At 54.1% G+C, this 19,260-nt stretch overlaps 1 protein-coding gene across 1 annotated transcript; it reads left to right on the top strand.

The window, feature by feature from the left end:
- The first annotated feature begins 15,853 nt into the window (after window positions 1-15,853).
- Window positions 15,854-18,535, top strand: LOC147086712 (A-type voltage-gated potassium channel KCND1-like). Its single transcript, XM_085978864.1, has one exon. It carries the CDS (start codon window positions 17,417-17,419, stop codon window positions 18,533-18,535), a length of 1,119 nt encoding a protein of 372 aa, XP_085834990.1. The 5' UTR covers window positions 15,854-17,416.
- The last annotated feature ends 725 nt before the right edge of the window (window positions 18,536-19,260 follow it).

Here is a 19,260-nt window from a genome sequence, read left to right on the forward strand (position 1 = left end):
TGAAGTGACCGAGTGAGCCGCTCTGGCGAGGGGCGATTAGGGTGTGGGCAATAAATGCCAGCGATGCCCGCCTCTCGATAATGAATATAAAGAAGTCTCAATGGACTGGCGAGATGGTGGTTGGGTGAAGTGGCAGACTTTATGACGTACGGCTGCGCTTGTCGCATTAATTAACAGGACAAGACCAAGATAATTGTCTTTGTTTAACGACGTTCATTTTAATTCTAAATTACTGCAGCCTCGGAGAAAACAAACCAATAGCAGCTTGTCAGTGAGCAGCTGACACGGTAATAAACTTTCTAAATATCACTGCAGGACAAGACCGTCAACAACCACCAACTTAGACATGCGTGAAAGCTGGGTCTCTGTGGGAAAGGATGCCGGGAGCTCCCTTAGTTGACACTCCAGTGCAGTACAGAGGGAGCGCCGCACTGTCGGAGGGGCGGTACTGAGGGAGCGCCGCACTGTCGGAGGGGCGGTACTGAGGGAGCGACGCACTGTCGGAGGGGCGGTACTGAGGGAGCGCCGCACTGTCGGAGGGGCGGTACTGAGGGAGCGCCGCACTGTCGGAGGGGCGGTACTGAGGGAGCGCCGCACTGTCGGAGGGGCGGTACTGAGGGAGCGCCGCACTGTCGGAGGGGCGGTACTGAGGGAGCGCCGCACTGTCGGAGGGGCGGTACTGAAGGAGCGCCGCACTGTCGGAGGGGCGGTACTGAGGGAGCGCCGCACTGTCGGAGGGGCGGTACTGAGGGAGCGCCGCACTGTCGGAGGGGCGGTACTGAGGGAGCGCCGCACTGTCGGAGGGGCGGTACTGAGGGAGCGCCGCACTGTCGGAGGGGCGGGTCTGAGGGAGCGCCGCACTGTCGGAGGAGCAGTACTGCGGGAGCGCCGCACTGTCGGAGGGGCGGTACTGAGGGAGCGCAGCACTGTCGGAGGGGCAGTACTGAGGGAGCGCAGCACAGTTGGAGGGGCAGTACTGAGGGAGCGCCGCACTGTCGGAGGGGCGGTACTGAGGGAGCGCCGCACTGTCGGAGGGGCGGTATTGAGGGAGCGCCGCACTGTCGGAGGGTCGATACTGAGGGAGCGCCGCACTGTCGGAGGGGCAGTACTGAGGGAGCGCTGCACTGTCGGAGGGGCGGTACTGAGGGAGCGCCGCACTGTCGGAGGGGCAGTACCGAGGGAGCGTTGCACTGTCGGAGGGGCGGTACTGAGGGAGCGCCGCACTGTCGGAGGGGCGGCACTGAGGGAGCGCCGCACTGTCGGAGGGGTGGTACTGAGGGAGCGCCGCACTGTCGGAGGGGCGGTACTGAGGGAGCGCCGCACTGTCGGAGGGGCGGTACTGAGGGAGCGCCGCACTGTCGGAGAGGCAGTACTGAGGGAGTGCCGCAATGTCAGAGGGGCGGTACTGAGGGAGCGCTGCACTGTCGGAGGGGCGGTACTGAGGGAGCGCCGCACTGTCGGAGGGGCGGCACTGAGGGAGCGCCGCACTGTCGGAGGGTCTGTACTGAGGGAGCGCCGCACTGTCGGAGGGGCAGTACTGAGGGAGCGCCGCACTGTCAGAGTTGCTGTCTTTTGGATGAGATGTTAAACCGAGGCCCCGTCTGCCCTCTCAGGTGGACATAAAAGATCCCAGGGCCACTATCGGAAGAAGAGCAGGGGGGAGTTCTCCCCGGTGTCCTGGGGCCAATATTTATCCCTCAACCAACATCACTGAAACAGATGATCTGGTCATTATCACATTGCTGTTTGTGGGAGCTTGCTGTGCACAAATTGGCTGCCGCGTTTCCTATATTACAACAATGACCACACTTCAAAAAAAGTCCTTCATTGGCTGTGAAGGGCTTTGGGACGTCCTGAGGTGGTGAAAGGTGCTGGAGAAATGCAGATCTCCAGCATTTAATGCTGAATGTGTCTCTATGTAAATATAACTCTACTTTCTATTTATAGCCAATTTACATATGTCATCTCCCCGGGTGAACATGTGGGACAGGTTTAGACAAAATGTAGACAATCCCTGTCGATTAACGTCCTCAGTCTCTAAATATACATTCCGAATTCACACACCCTCTGTCCCAGGGCAGGCACAGCACGGGGTTAGATACAGAGTAAAGCTCCCTCTACACTGTCCCATCAAACACTCCCAGGACAGGTACAGCACGGGTTAGATACAGAGTAAAGCTCCCTCTACACTGTCCCATCAAACACTCCCAGGGCAGGTACAGCACGGGGTTAGATACAGAGTAAAGCTCCCTCTACACTGTCCCATCAAACACTCCCAGGGCAGGTACAGCACGAGTTAGATACAGAGTAAAGCTCCCTCTACACTGTCCCCATCAAACACTCCCAGGGCAGGTACAGCACGGGTTAGATACAGAGTAAAGCTCCCTCTACACTGTCCCATCAAACACTCCCAGGGCAGGTACAGCACGGGGTTAGATACAGAGTAAAGCTCCCTCTACACTGTCCCATCAAACACTCCCAGGGCAGGTACAGCACGGGTTAGATACAGAGTAAAGCTCCCTCTACACTGTCCCATCAAACACTCCCAGGGCAGGTACAGCACGGGGTTAGATACAGAGTAAAGCTCCCTCTACACTGTCCCATCAAACACTCCCAGGGCAGGTACAGCACGAGTTAGATACAGAGTAAAGCTCCCTCTACACTGTCCCCATCAAACACTCCCAGGGCAGGTACAGCACGGGTTAGATACAGAGTAAAGCTCCCTCTACACTGTCCCCATCAAACACTCCCGGGGCAGGCACAGCACGGGTTAGATACAGAGTAAAGCTCCCTCTACACTGTCCCATCAAACACTCCCAGGGCAGGTACAGCACGGGTTAGATACAGAGTAAAGCTCCCTCTACACTGTCCCCATCAAACACTCCCAGGGCAGGTACAGCACGGGTTAGATACAGAGTAAAGCTCCCTCTACACTGTCCCCATCAAACACTCCCAGGGCAGGTACAGCACGGGTTAGATACAGAGTAAAGCTCCCTCTACACTGTCCCCATCAAACACTCCCGGGGCAGGCACAGCACGGGTTAGATACAGAGTAAAGCTCCCTCTACACTGTCCCATCAAACACTCCCAGGGCAGGTACAGCACGAGTTAGATACAGAGTAAAGCTCCCTCTACACTGTCCCCATCAAACACTCCCAGGGCAGGTACAGCACGGGTTAGATACAGAGTAAAGCTCCCTCTACACTGTCCCCATCAAACACTCCCGGGGCAGGCACAGCACGGGTTAGATACAGAGTAAAGCTCCCTCTACACTGTCCCATCAAACACTCCCAGGGCAGGTACAGCACGGGTTAGATACAGAGTAAAGCTCCCTCTACACTGTCCCCATCAAACACTCCCAGGGCAGGTACAGCACGGGTTAGATACAGAGTAAAGCTCCCTCTACACTGTCCACATCAAACACTCCCAGGGCAGGTACAGCACGGGTTAGATACAGAGTAAAGCTCCCTCTACACTGTCCCCATCAAACACTCCCAGGGCAGGCACAGCACGGGTTAGATACAGAGTAAAGCTCCCTCTACACTGTCCCATCAAACACTCCCAGGGCAGGTACAGCATGGGTTAGATACAGAGTAAAGCTCCCTCTACACTGTCCCATCAAACACTCCCAGGGCAGGCACAGCCCGGGTTAGATACAGAGTAAAGCTCCCTCTACACTGTCCCATCAAACACTCCCAGGGCAGGCACAGCACGGGTTAGATACAGAGTAAAGCTCCCTCTACACTGTCCCATCAAACACTCCCAGGGCAGGCACAGCCCGGGTTAGATACAGAGTAAAGCTCCCTCTACACTGTCCCATCAAACACTCCCAGGGCAGGCACAGCACGGGTTAGATACAGAGTAAAGCTCCCTCTACACTGTCCCATCAAACACTCCCAGGGCAGGTACAGCACGGGTTAGATACAGAGTAAAGCTCCCTCTACACTGTCCCATCAAACACTCCCAGGGCAGGCACAGCACGGGTTAGATACAGAGTAAAGCTCCCTCTACACTGTCCCATCAAACACTCCCAGGGCAGGCACAGCACGGGTTAGATACAGAGTAAAGCTCCCTCTACACTGTCCCATCAAACACTCCCAGGGCAGGTACAGCACGGGGTTAGATACAGAGTAAAGCTCCCTCTACACTGTCCCATCAAACACTCCCAGGGCAGGTACAGCACGAGTTAGATACAGAGTAAAGCTCCCTCTACACTGTCCCCATCAAACACTCCCGGGGCAGGCACAGCACGGGTTAGATACAGAGTAAAGCTCCCTCTACACTGTCCCATCAAACACTCCCAGGGCAGGTACAGCACGGGTTAGATACAGAGTAAAGCTCCCTCTACACTGTCCCCATCAAACACTCCCAGGGCAGGTACAGCACGGGTTAGATACAGAGTAAAGCTCCCTCTACACTGTCCACATCAAACACTCCCAGGGCAGGTACAGCACGGGTTAGATACAGAGTAAAGCTCCCTCTACACTGTCCCCATCAAACACTCCCAGGGCAGGCACAGCACGGGTTAGATACAGAGTAAAGCTCCCTCTACACTGTCCCATCAAACACTCCCAGGGCAGGTACAGCATGGGTTAGATACAGAGTAAAGCTCCCTCTACACTGTCCCATCAAACACTCCCAGGGCAGGCACAGCCCGGGTTAGATACAGAGTAAAGCTCCCTCTACACTGTCCCATCAAACACTCCCAGGGCAGGCACAGCACGGGTTAGATACAGAGTAAAGCTCCCTCTACACTGTCCCATCAAACACTCCCAGGGCAGGCACAGCCCGGGTTAGATACAGAGTAAAGCTCCCTCTACACTGTCCCATCAAACACTCCCAGGGCAGGCACAGCACGGGTTAGATACAGAGTAAAGCTCCCTCTACACTGTCCCATCAAACACTCCCAGGGCAGGTACAGCACGGGTTAGATACAGAGTAAAGCTCCCTCTACACTGTCCCATCAAACACTCCCAGGGCAGGCACAGCACGGGTTAGATACAGAGTAAAGCTCCCTCTACACTGTCCCATCAAACACTCCCAGGGCAGGCACAGCACGGGTTAGATACAGAGTAAAGCTCCCTCTACACTGTCCCATCAAACACTCCCAGGGCAGGTACAGCATGGGTTAGATACAGAGTAAAGCTCCCTCTACACTTGTCCCATCAAACACTCCCAGGGCAGGTACAGCATGGGTTAGATACAGAGTAAAGCTCCCTCTACACTGTCCCATCAAACACTCCCAGGGCAGGTACAGCATGGGTTAGATACAGAGTAAAGCTCCCTCTACACTGTCCCCATCAAACACTCCCAGGGCAGGTACAGCACGGAGTTAGATACAGAGTAAAGCTCCCTCTACACTGTCCCATCAAACACTCCCAGGGCAGGTACAGCACGGGTTAGATACAGAGTAAAGCTCCCTCTACACTGTCCCCATCAAACACTCCCAGGGCAGGTACAGCACGGGTTAGATACAGAGTAAAGCTCCCCCTACACTGTCCCATCAAACACTCCCAGGGCAGGTACAGCACGGGGTTAGATACAGAGTAAAGCTCTCTCTACACTGTCCCAATCAAACACTCCCAGGGCAGGTACAGCACGGGTTAGATACAGCGTAAAGCTCCCTCTACACTGTCCCCGTCAAACACTCCCAGGGCTGGTACAGCACGGGTTAGATACAGAGTAAAGCACCCTCTACACTGTCCCATCAAACAATCCCAGGGCAGGTACAGCACGGGTTAGATACAGAGTAAAGCTCCCTCTACACTGTCCCCATCAAACACTCCCAGGGCAGGTACAGCACGGGTTAGGTACAGAGTAAAGCTCCCTCTACACTGTCCCGTCAAACACTCCCAGGGCTGGTACAGCACGGGTTAGATACAGAGTAAAGCACCCTCTACACTGTCCCATCAAACAATCCCAGGGCAGGTACAGCACGGGTTAGATACAGAGTAAAGCTCCCTCTACACTGTCCCGTCAAACACTCCCAGGGCAGGTACAGCACGGGTTAGATACAAAGTAAAGCTCCCTCTACACTGTCCCCATCAAACACTCAATTCACAATTCACAATTCAAATTGCTTTATTGGCATGATAAGGTACATCTTATGTTGCCAAAGCATCAAAATACATTTATGGTTGAACACATAAACGCGGTTCTATTCATACAGTTTATAAATATACATTCGCCTTGTTTGTATATATTCTTGTCTTAGTTTACTGGTTGTCCCTCTGTTCATGGCAAGCTGTAACATAGTGTGCCGCCAGTGTTACACAGCTTCTCTCCTCCCCCAGTAGGAATGGGAGTTTTTGGTTGTCATTCAGATTTCTGAATTCAGGGCATATTTGGGAGAATTTTTGGTAGAAATTCTCCCTGATGCCCTGATATTTTCCACAGGCTGTGAGGAAGTGCATCTCTGTCTCAACTACTCCCAGACTGCAGTGAGAGCATATCCTGTCTTCTCTTGGCAGCCTGGTCTGCCTGTGTCTGCCTTTTTCGATCGCTAGGCTATGTTCGCTAAGTCTGTACCTTGTCAAGGTTCTTCTCAGTTTGTTATCCTTTACCATGGTCAGGTAATCAGCTATGTTGTATTGTCTGTTTAGGGCCAAGTAGCAATTGAGTTTGCTTTGGGTTTTTGTTGTTTCTGCCCAATATGTCAGATATTTTTCCTTTTGCTTAGCGACGATTGTGTTGGGTCGAATTCTTTGTGTTACCCTGTCACTGTCCTGGGACTGGTTATTGTTGGTATTGTTAGTAGTTACTTCACTGAGTCCCAGGACTAGTTGACTGAGGGTATTTTTCTTTATGGTCAGCTCTTGGCATTTCAGGGCGTCGTAGTGATAGCATTGGGGGTTGCTCATTTGTAGGTGATTCCAAAATTTGGTGGCTCTTTTTTGGATAGTGATTATTAACGGATATTGGCCTAGTTCCGCCCTGCATGCATTGTTTACTGTTTTCCTTTGAGTCCGGAGGATACTTTTACAGATTTCTGCATGTAGGATCTCAATTGGGTGTTTGTCCCATTTTGCAAATTCTTGTTGTGTTAGCGGTCCCCATACCTCACTGCCATAGAGTGCAATTGGTTCAATTACTGATTTGAAAATTTTGAGCCAAATGCTAATTGGGATTTCTATTTGGATTGATTTTTTGATGGCATAGAAAGCCCTTCTTGCTTTCTCTTTCAGTTCATTCACAGCCAGTTTGAAGTTTCCCGTAGAACTGATTTTTAAGCCCAACTTTGTGCAGTGAGTGGTTTGTTCAATTTTGGTTGTTCCTACTGTGAAATTTATTTTGGGTCCCTGATGTTTGGATCTTTGCTGGAACACAAGGACTTTGGTTTTTTGGGGATTTATTGTCAGGGCCCAAGTCTGGCAGTACGACTCCAGCAGGTCCAGGTTCTGCTGTAGACCCTCCTTAGTTGGTGACAGCAGGACAGGTACAGCACGAGTTAGATACAGAGTAAAGCTCCCTCTACACTGTCCCCATCAAACACTCCCAGGGCAGGTACAGCACAGATTAGATACAGAGTAAAGCTCCATCTACACTGTCCCCATCAAATACTCCCAGGGCAGGTACAGCACGGGTTAGATACAGAGTAAAGCTCCCTCTACACTGTCCCCATCAAACACTCCCAGGGCAGGGACAGCACAGGTTAGATACAGAGTAAAGCTCCCTCTGCACTGTCCCATCAAACGCTCCCAGGGCAGGTACAGCACGGGTCAGATACAGAGTAAAGCTCCCTCTACACTGTCCCATCAAACACTCCCAGGGCAGCTACAGCACGGGTTAGATACAGAGTAAAGCTCCCTCTACACTGTCCCATCAAACACTCCCAGGGCAGGTACAGCTCAGGTTAGATACAGAGTAAAGCTCCCTCTACACTGTCCCCATCAAACACTCCCAGGGCAGGTACAGCACGGGTTAGATACAGAGTAAAGCTCCCTCTACACGGTCCCCATCAAACACTCCCAGGGCAGGTACAGCACGAGTTAGATACAGAGTAAAGCTCCCTCTACACTGTCCCCATCAAACAATCCCAGGGCAGTTACAGCACGGGTTAGATACAGAGTAAAGCTCCCTCTACACTGTCCCCATCAAACACTCCCAGGGCAGGTACAGCACGGGTTAGATACAGAGTAAAGCTCCCTCTACACTGTCCCATCAAACACTCCCAGGGTAGGTACAGCATGGGTTAGACACAGAGTAAAGCTCCCTCTACACTGTCCCATCAAACACTCCCAGGGCAGGTACAGCACGGGTTAGATACAGAGTAAAGCTGCCTCTACACACACTCCCAGGGCAGGTACAGCACGGATTAGATACAGAGTAAAGCTCCCTCTACACTGTCCCCATCAAACACTCCCAGGGCAGGTACAGCATGGGTTAGATACAGAGTAAAGCTCCCTCTACACTGTCACATCAAACACTCCCAGGGCTGGTACAGCACGGGTTAGATACAGAGTAAAGCTCCCTCTACACTGTCCCCATCAAACACTCCCAGGGCAGGTACAGCACGGGTTAGATACAGAGTAAAGCTCCCTCTACACTGACCCATCAAACGCTCCCAGGGCAGGTACAGCACGGGCTAGATACAGAGTAAAGCTCCCTCGACACTGTGTCATCAAACACTCCCAGGGCAGGTACAGCACAGGTTAGATACAGAGTAAAGCTCCCTCTGCACTGTCCCCATCAAACACTCCCATGGCAGGTACAGCACGGGTTAGATACAGAGTGAAGCTCCCTCTACACTGTCCCCATCAAACACTCCCAGGGCAGGTACAGCACGGGTTAGATACAGAGTGAAGCTTCCTCTACACTGTCCCATCAAACACTCCCAGGGCAGGTACAGCACGGGTTAGATACAGAGTAAAGCTCCCTCTACACTGTCCCATCAAACTCTCCCAGGGCTGGTACAGCACGGTTTAGATACAGAGTAAAGCTCCCTCTACACTGTCCCCATCAAACACTCCCAGGGCAGGTGCAGCACGGGTTAGATACAGAGTGAAGCTTCCTCTACACTGTCCCATCAAACATTCCCAGGGCAGGTACAGCACGGGTTAGATACAGTGTAAAGCTCCCTCTACACTGTCCCCATCAAACACTCCCAGGGCAGGTACAGCACAGGTTAGATACAGAGTAAATCTCCCTCTACACTGTCCCATCAAACACTCCAAGGGCAGGTACAGCACGGGTTAGATACAGAGTAAAGCTCCCTCTGCACTGTCCCATCAAACACTCCCAGGGCAGGGACAGCACGGGTTAGATACAGAGTAAAGCTCCCTCTGCACTCTCCCCATCAAACACTCTCAGGGCAGGTACAGCACGGGTTAGATACAGAGTAAAGCTCCCTCTACACTGTCCTCATCAAACACTCCCATGGCAGGTACAGCACAGGTTAGATACAGAGTAAAGCTCCCTCTGCACTGTCCCCATCAAACACTCCCAGGGCAGGTACAGCACGCGGTTAGAGTGAGAGTAAAGCTCCATCTACACTGTCCCCATCAAACACTCCCTGGGCAGGTACAGCACGTGTTAGATACAGAGTAAAGCTCCCTCTACACTGTCCCCATCAAACACTCCCAGGGCAGGTACAGCACGGGTTAGATACAGAGTAAAGCTCCCTCTACACTGTCCCATCAAACACACCCAGGGCAGGTGCAGCTCGGGTTAGATACAGAGTAAAGCTCCTTCTACATTGTCCCCATCAAACACTCCCAGGTCAGGTACAGCACGGGTTAGATACAGAGTAAAGCTCCCCCTACACTGTCCCATCAAACACTCCCAGGGCAGGTACAGCACGGGTTAGACACAGAGTAAAGCTCCCTCTACACTGTCCCATCAAACACTCCCAGGGCAGGTACAGCACGGGTTAGACACAGAGTAAAGCTCCCTCTACACTGTCCCATCAAACACTCGCAGGGCAGGAATGGCACGGGTTAGATACAGTGTAAAGCTCCCTCTACACTGTCCCATCAAACACTCCCAGGGCAGGTACAGCACGGGTTAGATACAGAGTAAAGCTCCCTCTACACTGTCCCCATCAAACACTCCCAGGGCAGGTACAGCACAGGTTAGATACAGAGTAAAGCTCCCTCTACACTGTCCCCATCAAACACTCCCAGGGCAGGTACAGCACGGGTTAGATGCAGAGTAAAGCTCCCTCTACACTGTCCCATCAAACACTCCCAGGGCAGGTACAGCACGGGTTAGATACAGAGTAAAGCTCCCTCTACACTGTCCCCATCAAACACTCCCAGGGCAGGTACAGCACAGGTTAGATACAGAGTAAAGCTCCCTCTACACTGTCCCCATCAAACACTCCCAGGGCAGGTACAGCACGGGTTAGATGCAGAGTAAAGCTCCCTCTACACTGTCCCATCAAACAATCCCAGGGCAGGTACAGCACGGGTTAGATACAGAGTAAAGCTCCCTCTGCACTGTCCCATCAAACACTCCCAGGGCAGGTACAGCACGGGTTAGATACAGAGTAAAGCTCCCTCTACACTGTCCCATCAAACACTCCCAGGGCAGGTACAGCACGGGTTAGATACAGAGTAAAGCTCCCTCTACACTGTCCCATCAAACACTCCCAGGGCAGGTACAGCACGGGTTAGATACAGAGTAAAGCTCCCTCTACACTGTCCCCATCAAACACTCCCAGGGCAGGTACAGCACGGGTTAGATACAGAGTAAAGCTCCCTCTACACTGTCCCATCAAACACTCCCAGGGCAGGTACAGCACGGGTTAGATACAGAGTAAAGCTCCCTCTACACTGTCCTCATCAAACACTCCCATGGCAGGTACAGCACAGGTTAGATACAGAGTAAAGCTCCCTCTGCACTGTCCCCATCAAACACTCCCAGGGCAGGTTCAGCACGCGGTTAGAGCGAGAGTAAAGCTCCATCTACACTGTCCCCATCAAACACTCCCAGGGCAGGTACAGCATGGGTTAGATACAGAGTAAAGCTCCCTCTACACTGTCCCCATCAAACACTCCCAGGGCAGTTACAGCAGGGGTTAGATACAGAGTAAAGCTCCCTCTACACTGTCCCCATCAAACACTCCCAGGGCAGGTACAGCACGGGTTAGATACAGAGTAAAGCTCCCTCTACACTGTCCCATCAAACACACCCAGGGCAGGTACAGCTCGGGTTAGATACAGAGTAAAGCTCCTTCTACATTGTCCCCATCAAACACTCCCAGGTCAGGTACAGCACGGGTTAGATACAGAGTAAAGCTCCCTCTACACTGTCCCATCAAACACTCCCAGGGCAGGTACAGCACGGGTTAGACACAGAGTAAAGCTCCCTCTACACTGTCCCATCAAACACTCCCAGGGCAGGTACAGCACGGGTTAGACACAGAGTAAAGCTCCCTCTACACTGTCCCATCAAACACTCGCAGGGCAGGAATAGCACGGGTTAGATACAGAGTAAAGCTCCCTCTACACTGTCCCATCAAACACTCCCAGGGCAGGTACAGCACGGGTTAGATAGAGAGTAAAGCTCCCTCTACACTGTCCCATCAAACACTCCCAGGGCAGGTACAGCACGGGTTAGATACAGAGTAAAGCTCCCTCTACACTGTCCCCATCAAACACTCCCAGGGCAGGTACAGCACCGGTTAGATACAGAGTAAAGCTCCCTCTACACTGTCCTCATCAAACACTCCCATGGCAGGTACAGCACAGGTTAGATACAGAGTAAAGCTCCCTCTGCACTGTCCCCATCAAACACTCCCAGGGCAGGTACAGCACGCGGTTAGAGTGAGAGTAAAGCTCCATCTACACTGTCCCCATCAAACACTCCCTGGGCAGGTACAGCACGTGTTAGATACAGAGTAAATCTCCCTCTACACTGTCCCATCAAACACTCCAAGGGCAGGTACAGCACGGGTTAGATACAGAGTAAAGCTCCCTCTACACTGTCCCATCAAACACTCCCAGGGCAGGGACAGCACGGGTTAGATACAGAGTAAAGCTCCCTCTGCACTCTCCCCATCAAACACTCTCAGGGCAGGTACAGCACGGGTTAGATACAGAGTAAAGCTCCCTCTACACTGTCCTCATCAAACACTCCCATGGCAGGTACAGCACAGGTTAGATACAGAGTAAAGCTCCCTCTGCACTGTCCCCATCAAACACTCCCAGGGCAGGTACAGCACGCGGTTAGAGTGAGAGTAAAGCTCCATCTACACTGTCCCCATCAAACACTCCCTGGGCAGGTACAGCACGTGTTAGATACAGAGTAAAGCTCCCTCTACACTGTCCCCATCAAACACTCCCAGGGCAGGTACAGCACGGGTTAGATACAGAGTAAAGCTCCCTCTACACTGTCCCATCAAACACACCCAGGGCAGGTGCAGCTCGGGTTAGATACAGAGTAAAGCTCCTTCTACATTGTCCCCATCAAACACTCCCAGGTCAGGTACAGCACGGGTTAGATACAGAGTAAAGCTCCCCCTACACTGTCCCATCAAACACTCCCAGGGCAGGTACAGCACGGGTTAGACACAGAGTAAAGCTCCCTCTACACTGTCCCATCAAACACTCCCAGGGCAGGTACAGCACGGGTTAGACACAGAGTAAAGCTCCCTCTACACTGTCCCATCAAACACTCGCAGGGCAGGAATGGCACGGGTTAGATACAGTGTAAAGCTCCCTCTACACTGTCCCATCAAACACTCCCAGGGCAGGTACAGCACGGGTTAGATACAGAGTAAAGCTCCCTCTACACTGTCCCCATCAAACACTCCCAGGGCAGGTACAGCACAGGTTAGATACAGAGTAAAGCTCCCTCTACACTGTCCCCATCAAACACTCCCAGGGCAGGTACAGCACGGGTTAGATGCAGAGTAAAGCTCCCTCTACACTGTCCCATCAAACAATCCCAGGGCAGGTACAGCACGGGTTAGATACAGAGTAAAGCTCCCTCTGCACTGTCCCATCAAACACTCCCAGGGCAGGTACAGCACGGGTTAGATACAGAGTAAAGCTCCCTCTACACTGTCCCATCAAACACTCCCAGGGCAGGTACAGCACGGGTTAGATACAGAGTAAAGCTCCCTCTACACTGTCCCATCAAACACTCCCAGGGCAGGTACAGCACGGGTTAGATACAGAGTAAAGCTCCCTCTACACTGTCCCCATCAAACACTCCCAGGGCAGGTACAGCACGGGTTAGATACAGAGTAAAGCTCCCTCTACACTGTCCCATCAAACACTCCCAGGGCAGGTACAGCACGGGTTAGATACAGAGTAAAGCTCCCTCTACACTGTCCTCATCAAACACTCCCATGGCAGGTACAGCACAGGTTAGATACAGAGTAAAGCTCCCTCTGCACTGTCCCCATCAAACACTCCCAGGGCAGGTTCAGCACGCGGTTAGAGCGAGAGTAAAGCTCCATCTACACTGTCCCCATCAAACACTCCCAGGGCAGGTACAGCATGGGTTAGATACAGAGTAAAGCTCCCTCTACACTGTCCCCATCAAACACTCCCAGGGCAGTTACAGCAGGGGTTAGATACAGAGTAAAGCTCCCTCTACACTGTCCCCATCAAACACTCCCAGGGCAGGTACAGCACGGGTTAGATACAGAGTAAAGCTCCCTCTACACTGTCCCATCAAACACACCCAGGGCAGGTACAGCTCGGGTTAGATACAGAGTAAAGCTCCTTCTACATTGTCCCCATCAAACACTCCCAGGTCAGGTACAGCACGGGTTAGATACAGAGTAAAGCTCCCTCTACACTGTCCCATCAAACACTCCCAGGGCAGGTACAGCACGGGTTAGACACAGAGTAAAGCTCCCTCTACACTGTCCCATCAAACACTCCCAGGGCAGGTACAGCACGGGTTAGACACAGAGTAAAGCTCCCTCTACACTGTCCCATCAAACACTCGCAGGGCAGGAATAGCACGGGTTAGATACAGAGTAAAGCTCCCTCTACACTGTCCCATCAAACACTCCCAGGGCAGGTACAGCACGGGTTAGATACAGAGTAAAGCTCCCTCTACACTGTCCCATCAAACACTCCCAGGGCAGGTACAGCACGGGTTAGATACAGAGTAAAGCTCCCTCTACACTGTCCCCATCAAACACTCCCAGGGCAGGTACAGCACGGGTTAGATACAGAGTAAAGCTCCCTCTACACTGTCCCCATCAAACACTCCCAGGGCAGGTACAGCACGGGTTAGGTACAGAGTAAAGCTCCCTCTACACTGTCACATCAAACACTCCCAGGGCAGGTACAGCACGGGTTAGGTACAGAGTAAAGCTCCCTCTACACTGTCCCCATCAAACACTCCCGGGGCAGGTACAGCACGGGGTTAGATACAGAATAAAGCTCCCTCTACACTGTCCCCATCAAACACTCCCAGGGCAGGTACAGCACGGGTTAGATACAGAGTAAAGCTCCCTCTACACTGTCCCATCAAACACTCCCAGGGCAGGAACAGCACAGGTTAGATACAGAGTAAAGCTCCCTCTACACTGTCCTATCAAACACCGACAGAGCCTCTACGGTTCCTTGCTTTTCTGAGCAGAATGAGAGAAAGACATTGCCGTCGAGAGTACGGTCACATACCTGATGTCGGCAAAAGTGGCACAGCAAGATCCCACAAACAGGACCGAGATCGAAGAGTGGTTTGGTTGTTTTTTAGTGATGTTGGTTGAGGGATAAATATTGGCCCCAGGACACCGGGGAGAACTCCCCCCTGCTCTTCTTCCAAAAGTGGCCGTGGGATCTTTTACATCCACCCGAGAGGGCAGACGGGGCCTCGGTTTAACGTCTCATCTGAAAGACGGCACCTCCGACAGTGTGGCGCTCCCTCAGTACCGCCCCTCCGACAGTGCGGCGCTCCCTCAGTACCGCCCCTCCGACAGTGCGGCGCTCCCTCAGTACCGCCCCTCCGACAGTGCGGCGCTCCCTCAGTACTGCCCCTCCGACAGTGCGGCGCTCCCTCAGTACCGCCCCTCCGACAGTGTGGCGCTCCCTCAGTACCGCTCCTCCGACAGTGCGGCGCTCCCTCAGTACCGCCCCTCCGACAGTGCGGCGCTCCCTCAGTACCGCCCCTCCGACAGTGCAGCGCTCCCTCAGTACCACCCCTCCGACAGTGCAGCGCTCCCTCAGTACCGCCCCTCCGACAGTGTGGCGCTCCCTCAGTACCGCTCTCCGACAGTGCGGCCCTTCCTCAGTACTGCCCCTCTGACAGTGCGGCGCTCCCTCAGTACCGCCCCGCCGACAGTGCGGCGTTTCCTCAGTACCGCCCCTCCGACAGTGCGGCGCTCCCTCAGTACCGCCCCTCCGACAGTGCGGCGCTCCCTCAGTACCGCCCCTCCGACAGTGCAGCGCTCCCTCAGTACCGCCCCTCCGACAGTGCGGCGCTCCCTCAGTACCGCCCCTCCGACAGTGCGGCGCTCCCTCAGTACCGCCCCTCCGACAGTGCGGCGCTCCCTCAGCACTGCACTGGGAGTGTCGTCCTGGATTGTGGGGCTTGAGATTCTGTCGTGGGGGCTGAAACTGAGAAATGCAGCGATGTAAATTAATTGATTATTGCTGGCAACACTTAGGAACAAGCCTGAACGTTAACATCTTGTAGCTGTCCTTGTGTATCTAGCCCTCTCCCCCTTTGATGTAAGTCAGTCCCTCAGGCACCTGTGTAATATCTTGTTGCTGCTTGCTTTCTCATGGGGTTTGGCTGTGATCCTTCCAACCCTTCCCCTGCGTCCGTGGTCCCGGCAGAGTGAGTGAGTGGCGGGCGGGCGGGATATTCGACTACGGGGGGCATCGCCGCTCAGCTCTGATCCTCTCCTGTGCACGGGTCGGGGGTGGGGGATGATAGATGTGAATGAATGCAATGATGTGAAGTAATGGACGTGAATCTCTCGACGTGCCCAGCTTGCTGGAGGTCGGCAGAGCCTCTCCCCTTACTCCTCAAAGCCCCGGAGGCTCCTTCTGCAGTCTGTGTGCAAAGCCCAGCCCAGCCTTGCGCCGCTCCCTCCCTCCTGTCCTGGTGCATCGATCGTGTGGAGGAAATTTGATCGGTTCTCTCTCTCTCTCTCTCTCTCTCTCTCCCTGTCCAGGAAAGTCGAACACTCGAAGTAATACTGCATCAGAACTGATGCAAAGCCATTTAATATTTAAAGGTTTTTTTTTTGGTTGAGGGCTGGGGTTTTTTTTTCTCTCCTGTCTGGCAGAACATCTGCCTTGTGCATTGCAATTTCTTAACAGCAGCCCCTCCAGGGAATAGAGAGAGAGAGAGAGGAGGGAGAGAGAGAAAGAGAGAGCGGAGAGCTGTTTTCTCAGAGACTTGCTGCTGCAGGCTGCCAGAGAGAGGGAGGCACTTTGAACCATTCAAACCTCACGCTTCCAAAGGTAGGGAGACAAGAGCTCGGAGTTGGATAGCTCGTGAATCGCTGCGGAAAGACTTAACTCAAGATCCCACCCCCCACCCACTACCCCCCTCCTCCTCCCACCTCTCCCCTCCCCGCTATCTCTGCTTTTAGAAATAAGATTGACTGGGTTTAAAAATATATATATAAGGCGGCTGGAAAGATTCAGTCCAGTCACCTTGCCCGCACTCGGCCGGCCAGCGATTGTCCTGCAATCATTTTATTGTCTCTCTCTCTCTCTCTCTCGCTGTCGAGGCTCCTTACCGTCCCGCGTCTCTCTCTCTCTCTCTCGCTGCCGAGGCTCCTTTCCGTCCCGCGTCGCTCCCTCTCTCTTGCTGCAAAGCGACCGTTAACAGCAGAGAGGGTTGAGCGGGGGCCTCTCTCTCCCTCCTCTCCCCTCCCCTCCCCTGCGAACCGCTGTGTCGGGGCGCGGGACACCGCGCGGGCGAGCCTTTATTTTATCTTTTCTCTCGAACTTTCTCCGCGACCGTTTTGGAGGGGACAGAGCGACGGAGGGAGGGAGGGGAGGGCTTGAAGCCACTTTTGCCATGCTGCTCCTTTAAGCTCTTGTCTCGTCTCCTCCCCCCCCCTTCCCCTCCCCTTTCGATATCTTTCAGGCTCAACTTCCTGGAGAGCGAATTCGTACGTCGGCCGGGTCTCGGAGAGAGGCTTTCGCAAGGCGCTGGAGCGAGAGAGAGAGAGAGAGAGAAAGAGAGAGAGAGAGAGAGAGAGAGAGAGACGGGTCGATTCCGCCCTCCCCACCCCTCCTCCCGGCTGCATCTCCTCCCGAGGTCTCTGCCCCGCCAGACCCGAGCCCCCCAGAAGGTTGCGACGTGCCCCCTGCGATGCTGCTGTGAATAAGCGGGGCTGAAGATCGGGCTTGAGCATCGAGATACTTCTCCTGCCGGGCGGTGACGGTGTTGGAGATGGGCCTGTCTCGCCGTGCTGTATGATCCTGCTCCCCCTCCCCTCCCTCCTCCTCCTCCCCCCTTCCTCCTCCTCGTTCGCCCTGGGATTGGCCGCATGGCAGCTGGCGTGGCCACTTGGCTGCCCTTTGCCAGGGCGGCGGCCGTGGGATGGCTGCCCCTGGCCAAGGGCCCCATGCCCAGCGCACCAACGGCGCGCCGGCAAAAGAGCGACGAGATGCTGGTGGTCAACGTGAGCGGCCGACGCTTCCAGACCTGGAAGGACACCCTCGACCGCTACCCTGACACCCTGCTGGGCAGCTCGGAGAAGGAGTTCTTCTTCAGCGAAGACACCCAGGAGTACTTCTTCGACCGGGACGCCGAGATGTTCCGCCACATCCTCAACTTCTACCGCACCGGCAAGCTGCACTACCCGCGGCAGGAGTGCATCGCCGCCTTTGATGAAGAGCTGGCCTTCTTTGGCGTCATCCCGGAGATCATCGGGGACTGCTGCATGGAGGAGTACCGGGACCGCAAGAAGGAGAACGCCGAGCGGCTGGCCGAGGACACCGAGGCGGAGAACGCCAGCGACGCCCCCCTGCCGCCCAACAGCACCGGTCGTCAGCGGCTCTGGCGGGCCTTCGAGAACCCCCACACCAGCACGGTGGCCCTGGTCTTCTACTACGTGACCGGCTTCTTCATCGCGGTGTCGGTCATCGCCAACGTGGTGGAGACGGTCCCCTGCCGGCCTCTGCCCGGCAAGATCAAGGACCTGCCCTGCGGCGAGAAGTTCGGCCTGGCCTTTGTGTGCATGGACACAGCCTGCGTCCTGATCTTCACCTTCGAGTACCTGCTGCGGCTCTTCGCCGCCCCCAGCCGCTGGGACTTTGCCCGCAGCGTGATGAGCGTCATCGACGTGGTGGCCATCATGCCCTACTACATCGGGCTGGTCATGCCCGAGAACGAGGACGTCAGCGGCGCCTTCGTCACCCTCCGGGTCTTCAGGGTCTTCCGCATCTTCAAGTTCTCCCGCCACTCCCAGGGCCTGCGCATCCTGGGCTACACGCTCAAGAGCTGCGCCTCCGAGCTGGGCTTCCTACTCTTCTCCCTCACCATGGCCATCATCATCTTCGCCACCGTCATGTTCTACGCCGAGAAGGGCACCTCAGGCACCAACTTCACCAGTATCCCGGCGGCCTTTTGGTACACAATCGTCACCATGACCACTTTGGGGTGAGTGTTCTTTCTCTCTCTCTCTCCCTCTCTCGCTCTCTCCCCCTGACACCCTTGAATGGCTCATAGAGACATAGAAACATAGAAGATAGGAGCAGGAGTCGGCCATTCGGCCCCTCGAGCCTGCTCCGCCATTCAATGCGATCATGGCTGATCATCCAAATTCAGTACCCTGTCCCTGCCTTCTCCCCATATCCCTTGATCCCTTTAGCCTTAAGAAATATCTCTAACTCCTTCTTGAATATATTTAATGAATTGGCCTCAACTGCCTTCTGTGGTAGAGAATTCCACAGGTTCACCACTCTCTGGGTGAAGAAATTCCTCCTCATCTCTGTCCTAAGTGGCTTACCCCTTATCCTTAGACTGTGACCCCTAGTTCTGGACTCCCCGACCATCGGGAACATCCTTCCTGCATCTAGTCTGTCCAGTCCTGTTAGAATTTTATAAGTTTCAATGAGATCCCCTCTCATTCTTCTAAACTCCAGCGAGTATAAGCCCAATCGACCCAATCTCTCCTCATACGTCATTCCTGCCATCCCAGGTATCAGTCTGGTGAATCTTCGCTGAACTCATTCCGTGGCAAGAACATCCTTCCTCAGATAAGGCGACCAAAACTGCACACAATACTCAAGGTGCGGTCTCACCAAGACCCTGCACTCGAGGGGCCGAATGGCCTCCTCCCACCCACCCTTGACGTTGCCTCCATTTCTAACTGTACTACTATCAGCT

The sequence above is a fragment of the Somniosus microcephalus genome, unplaced genomic scaffold (genome assembly GCF_052327205.1).
Source record: "Somniosus microcephalus isolate GS21.2 unplaced genomic scaffold, FLI_Smic_1.0 unresolved_chr7, whole genome shotgun sequence".
In the NCBI taxonomy this organism is placed as follows: Eukaryota; Metazoa; Chordata; class Chondrichthyes; order Squaliformes; family Somniosidae; genus Somniosus; species Somniosus microcephalus.

Bases quoted from the DNA above. Each gene is read 5' to 3' on its own strand.
- LOC147086712 (XM_085978864.1), top strand. From the start codon at position 17,417: ATGGCAGCTGGCGTGGCCACTTGGCTGCCCTTTGCCAGGGCGGCGGCC.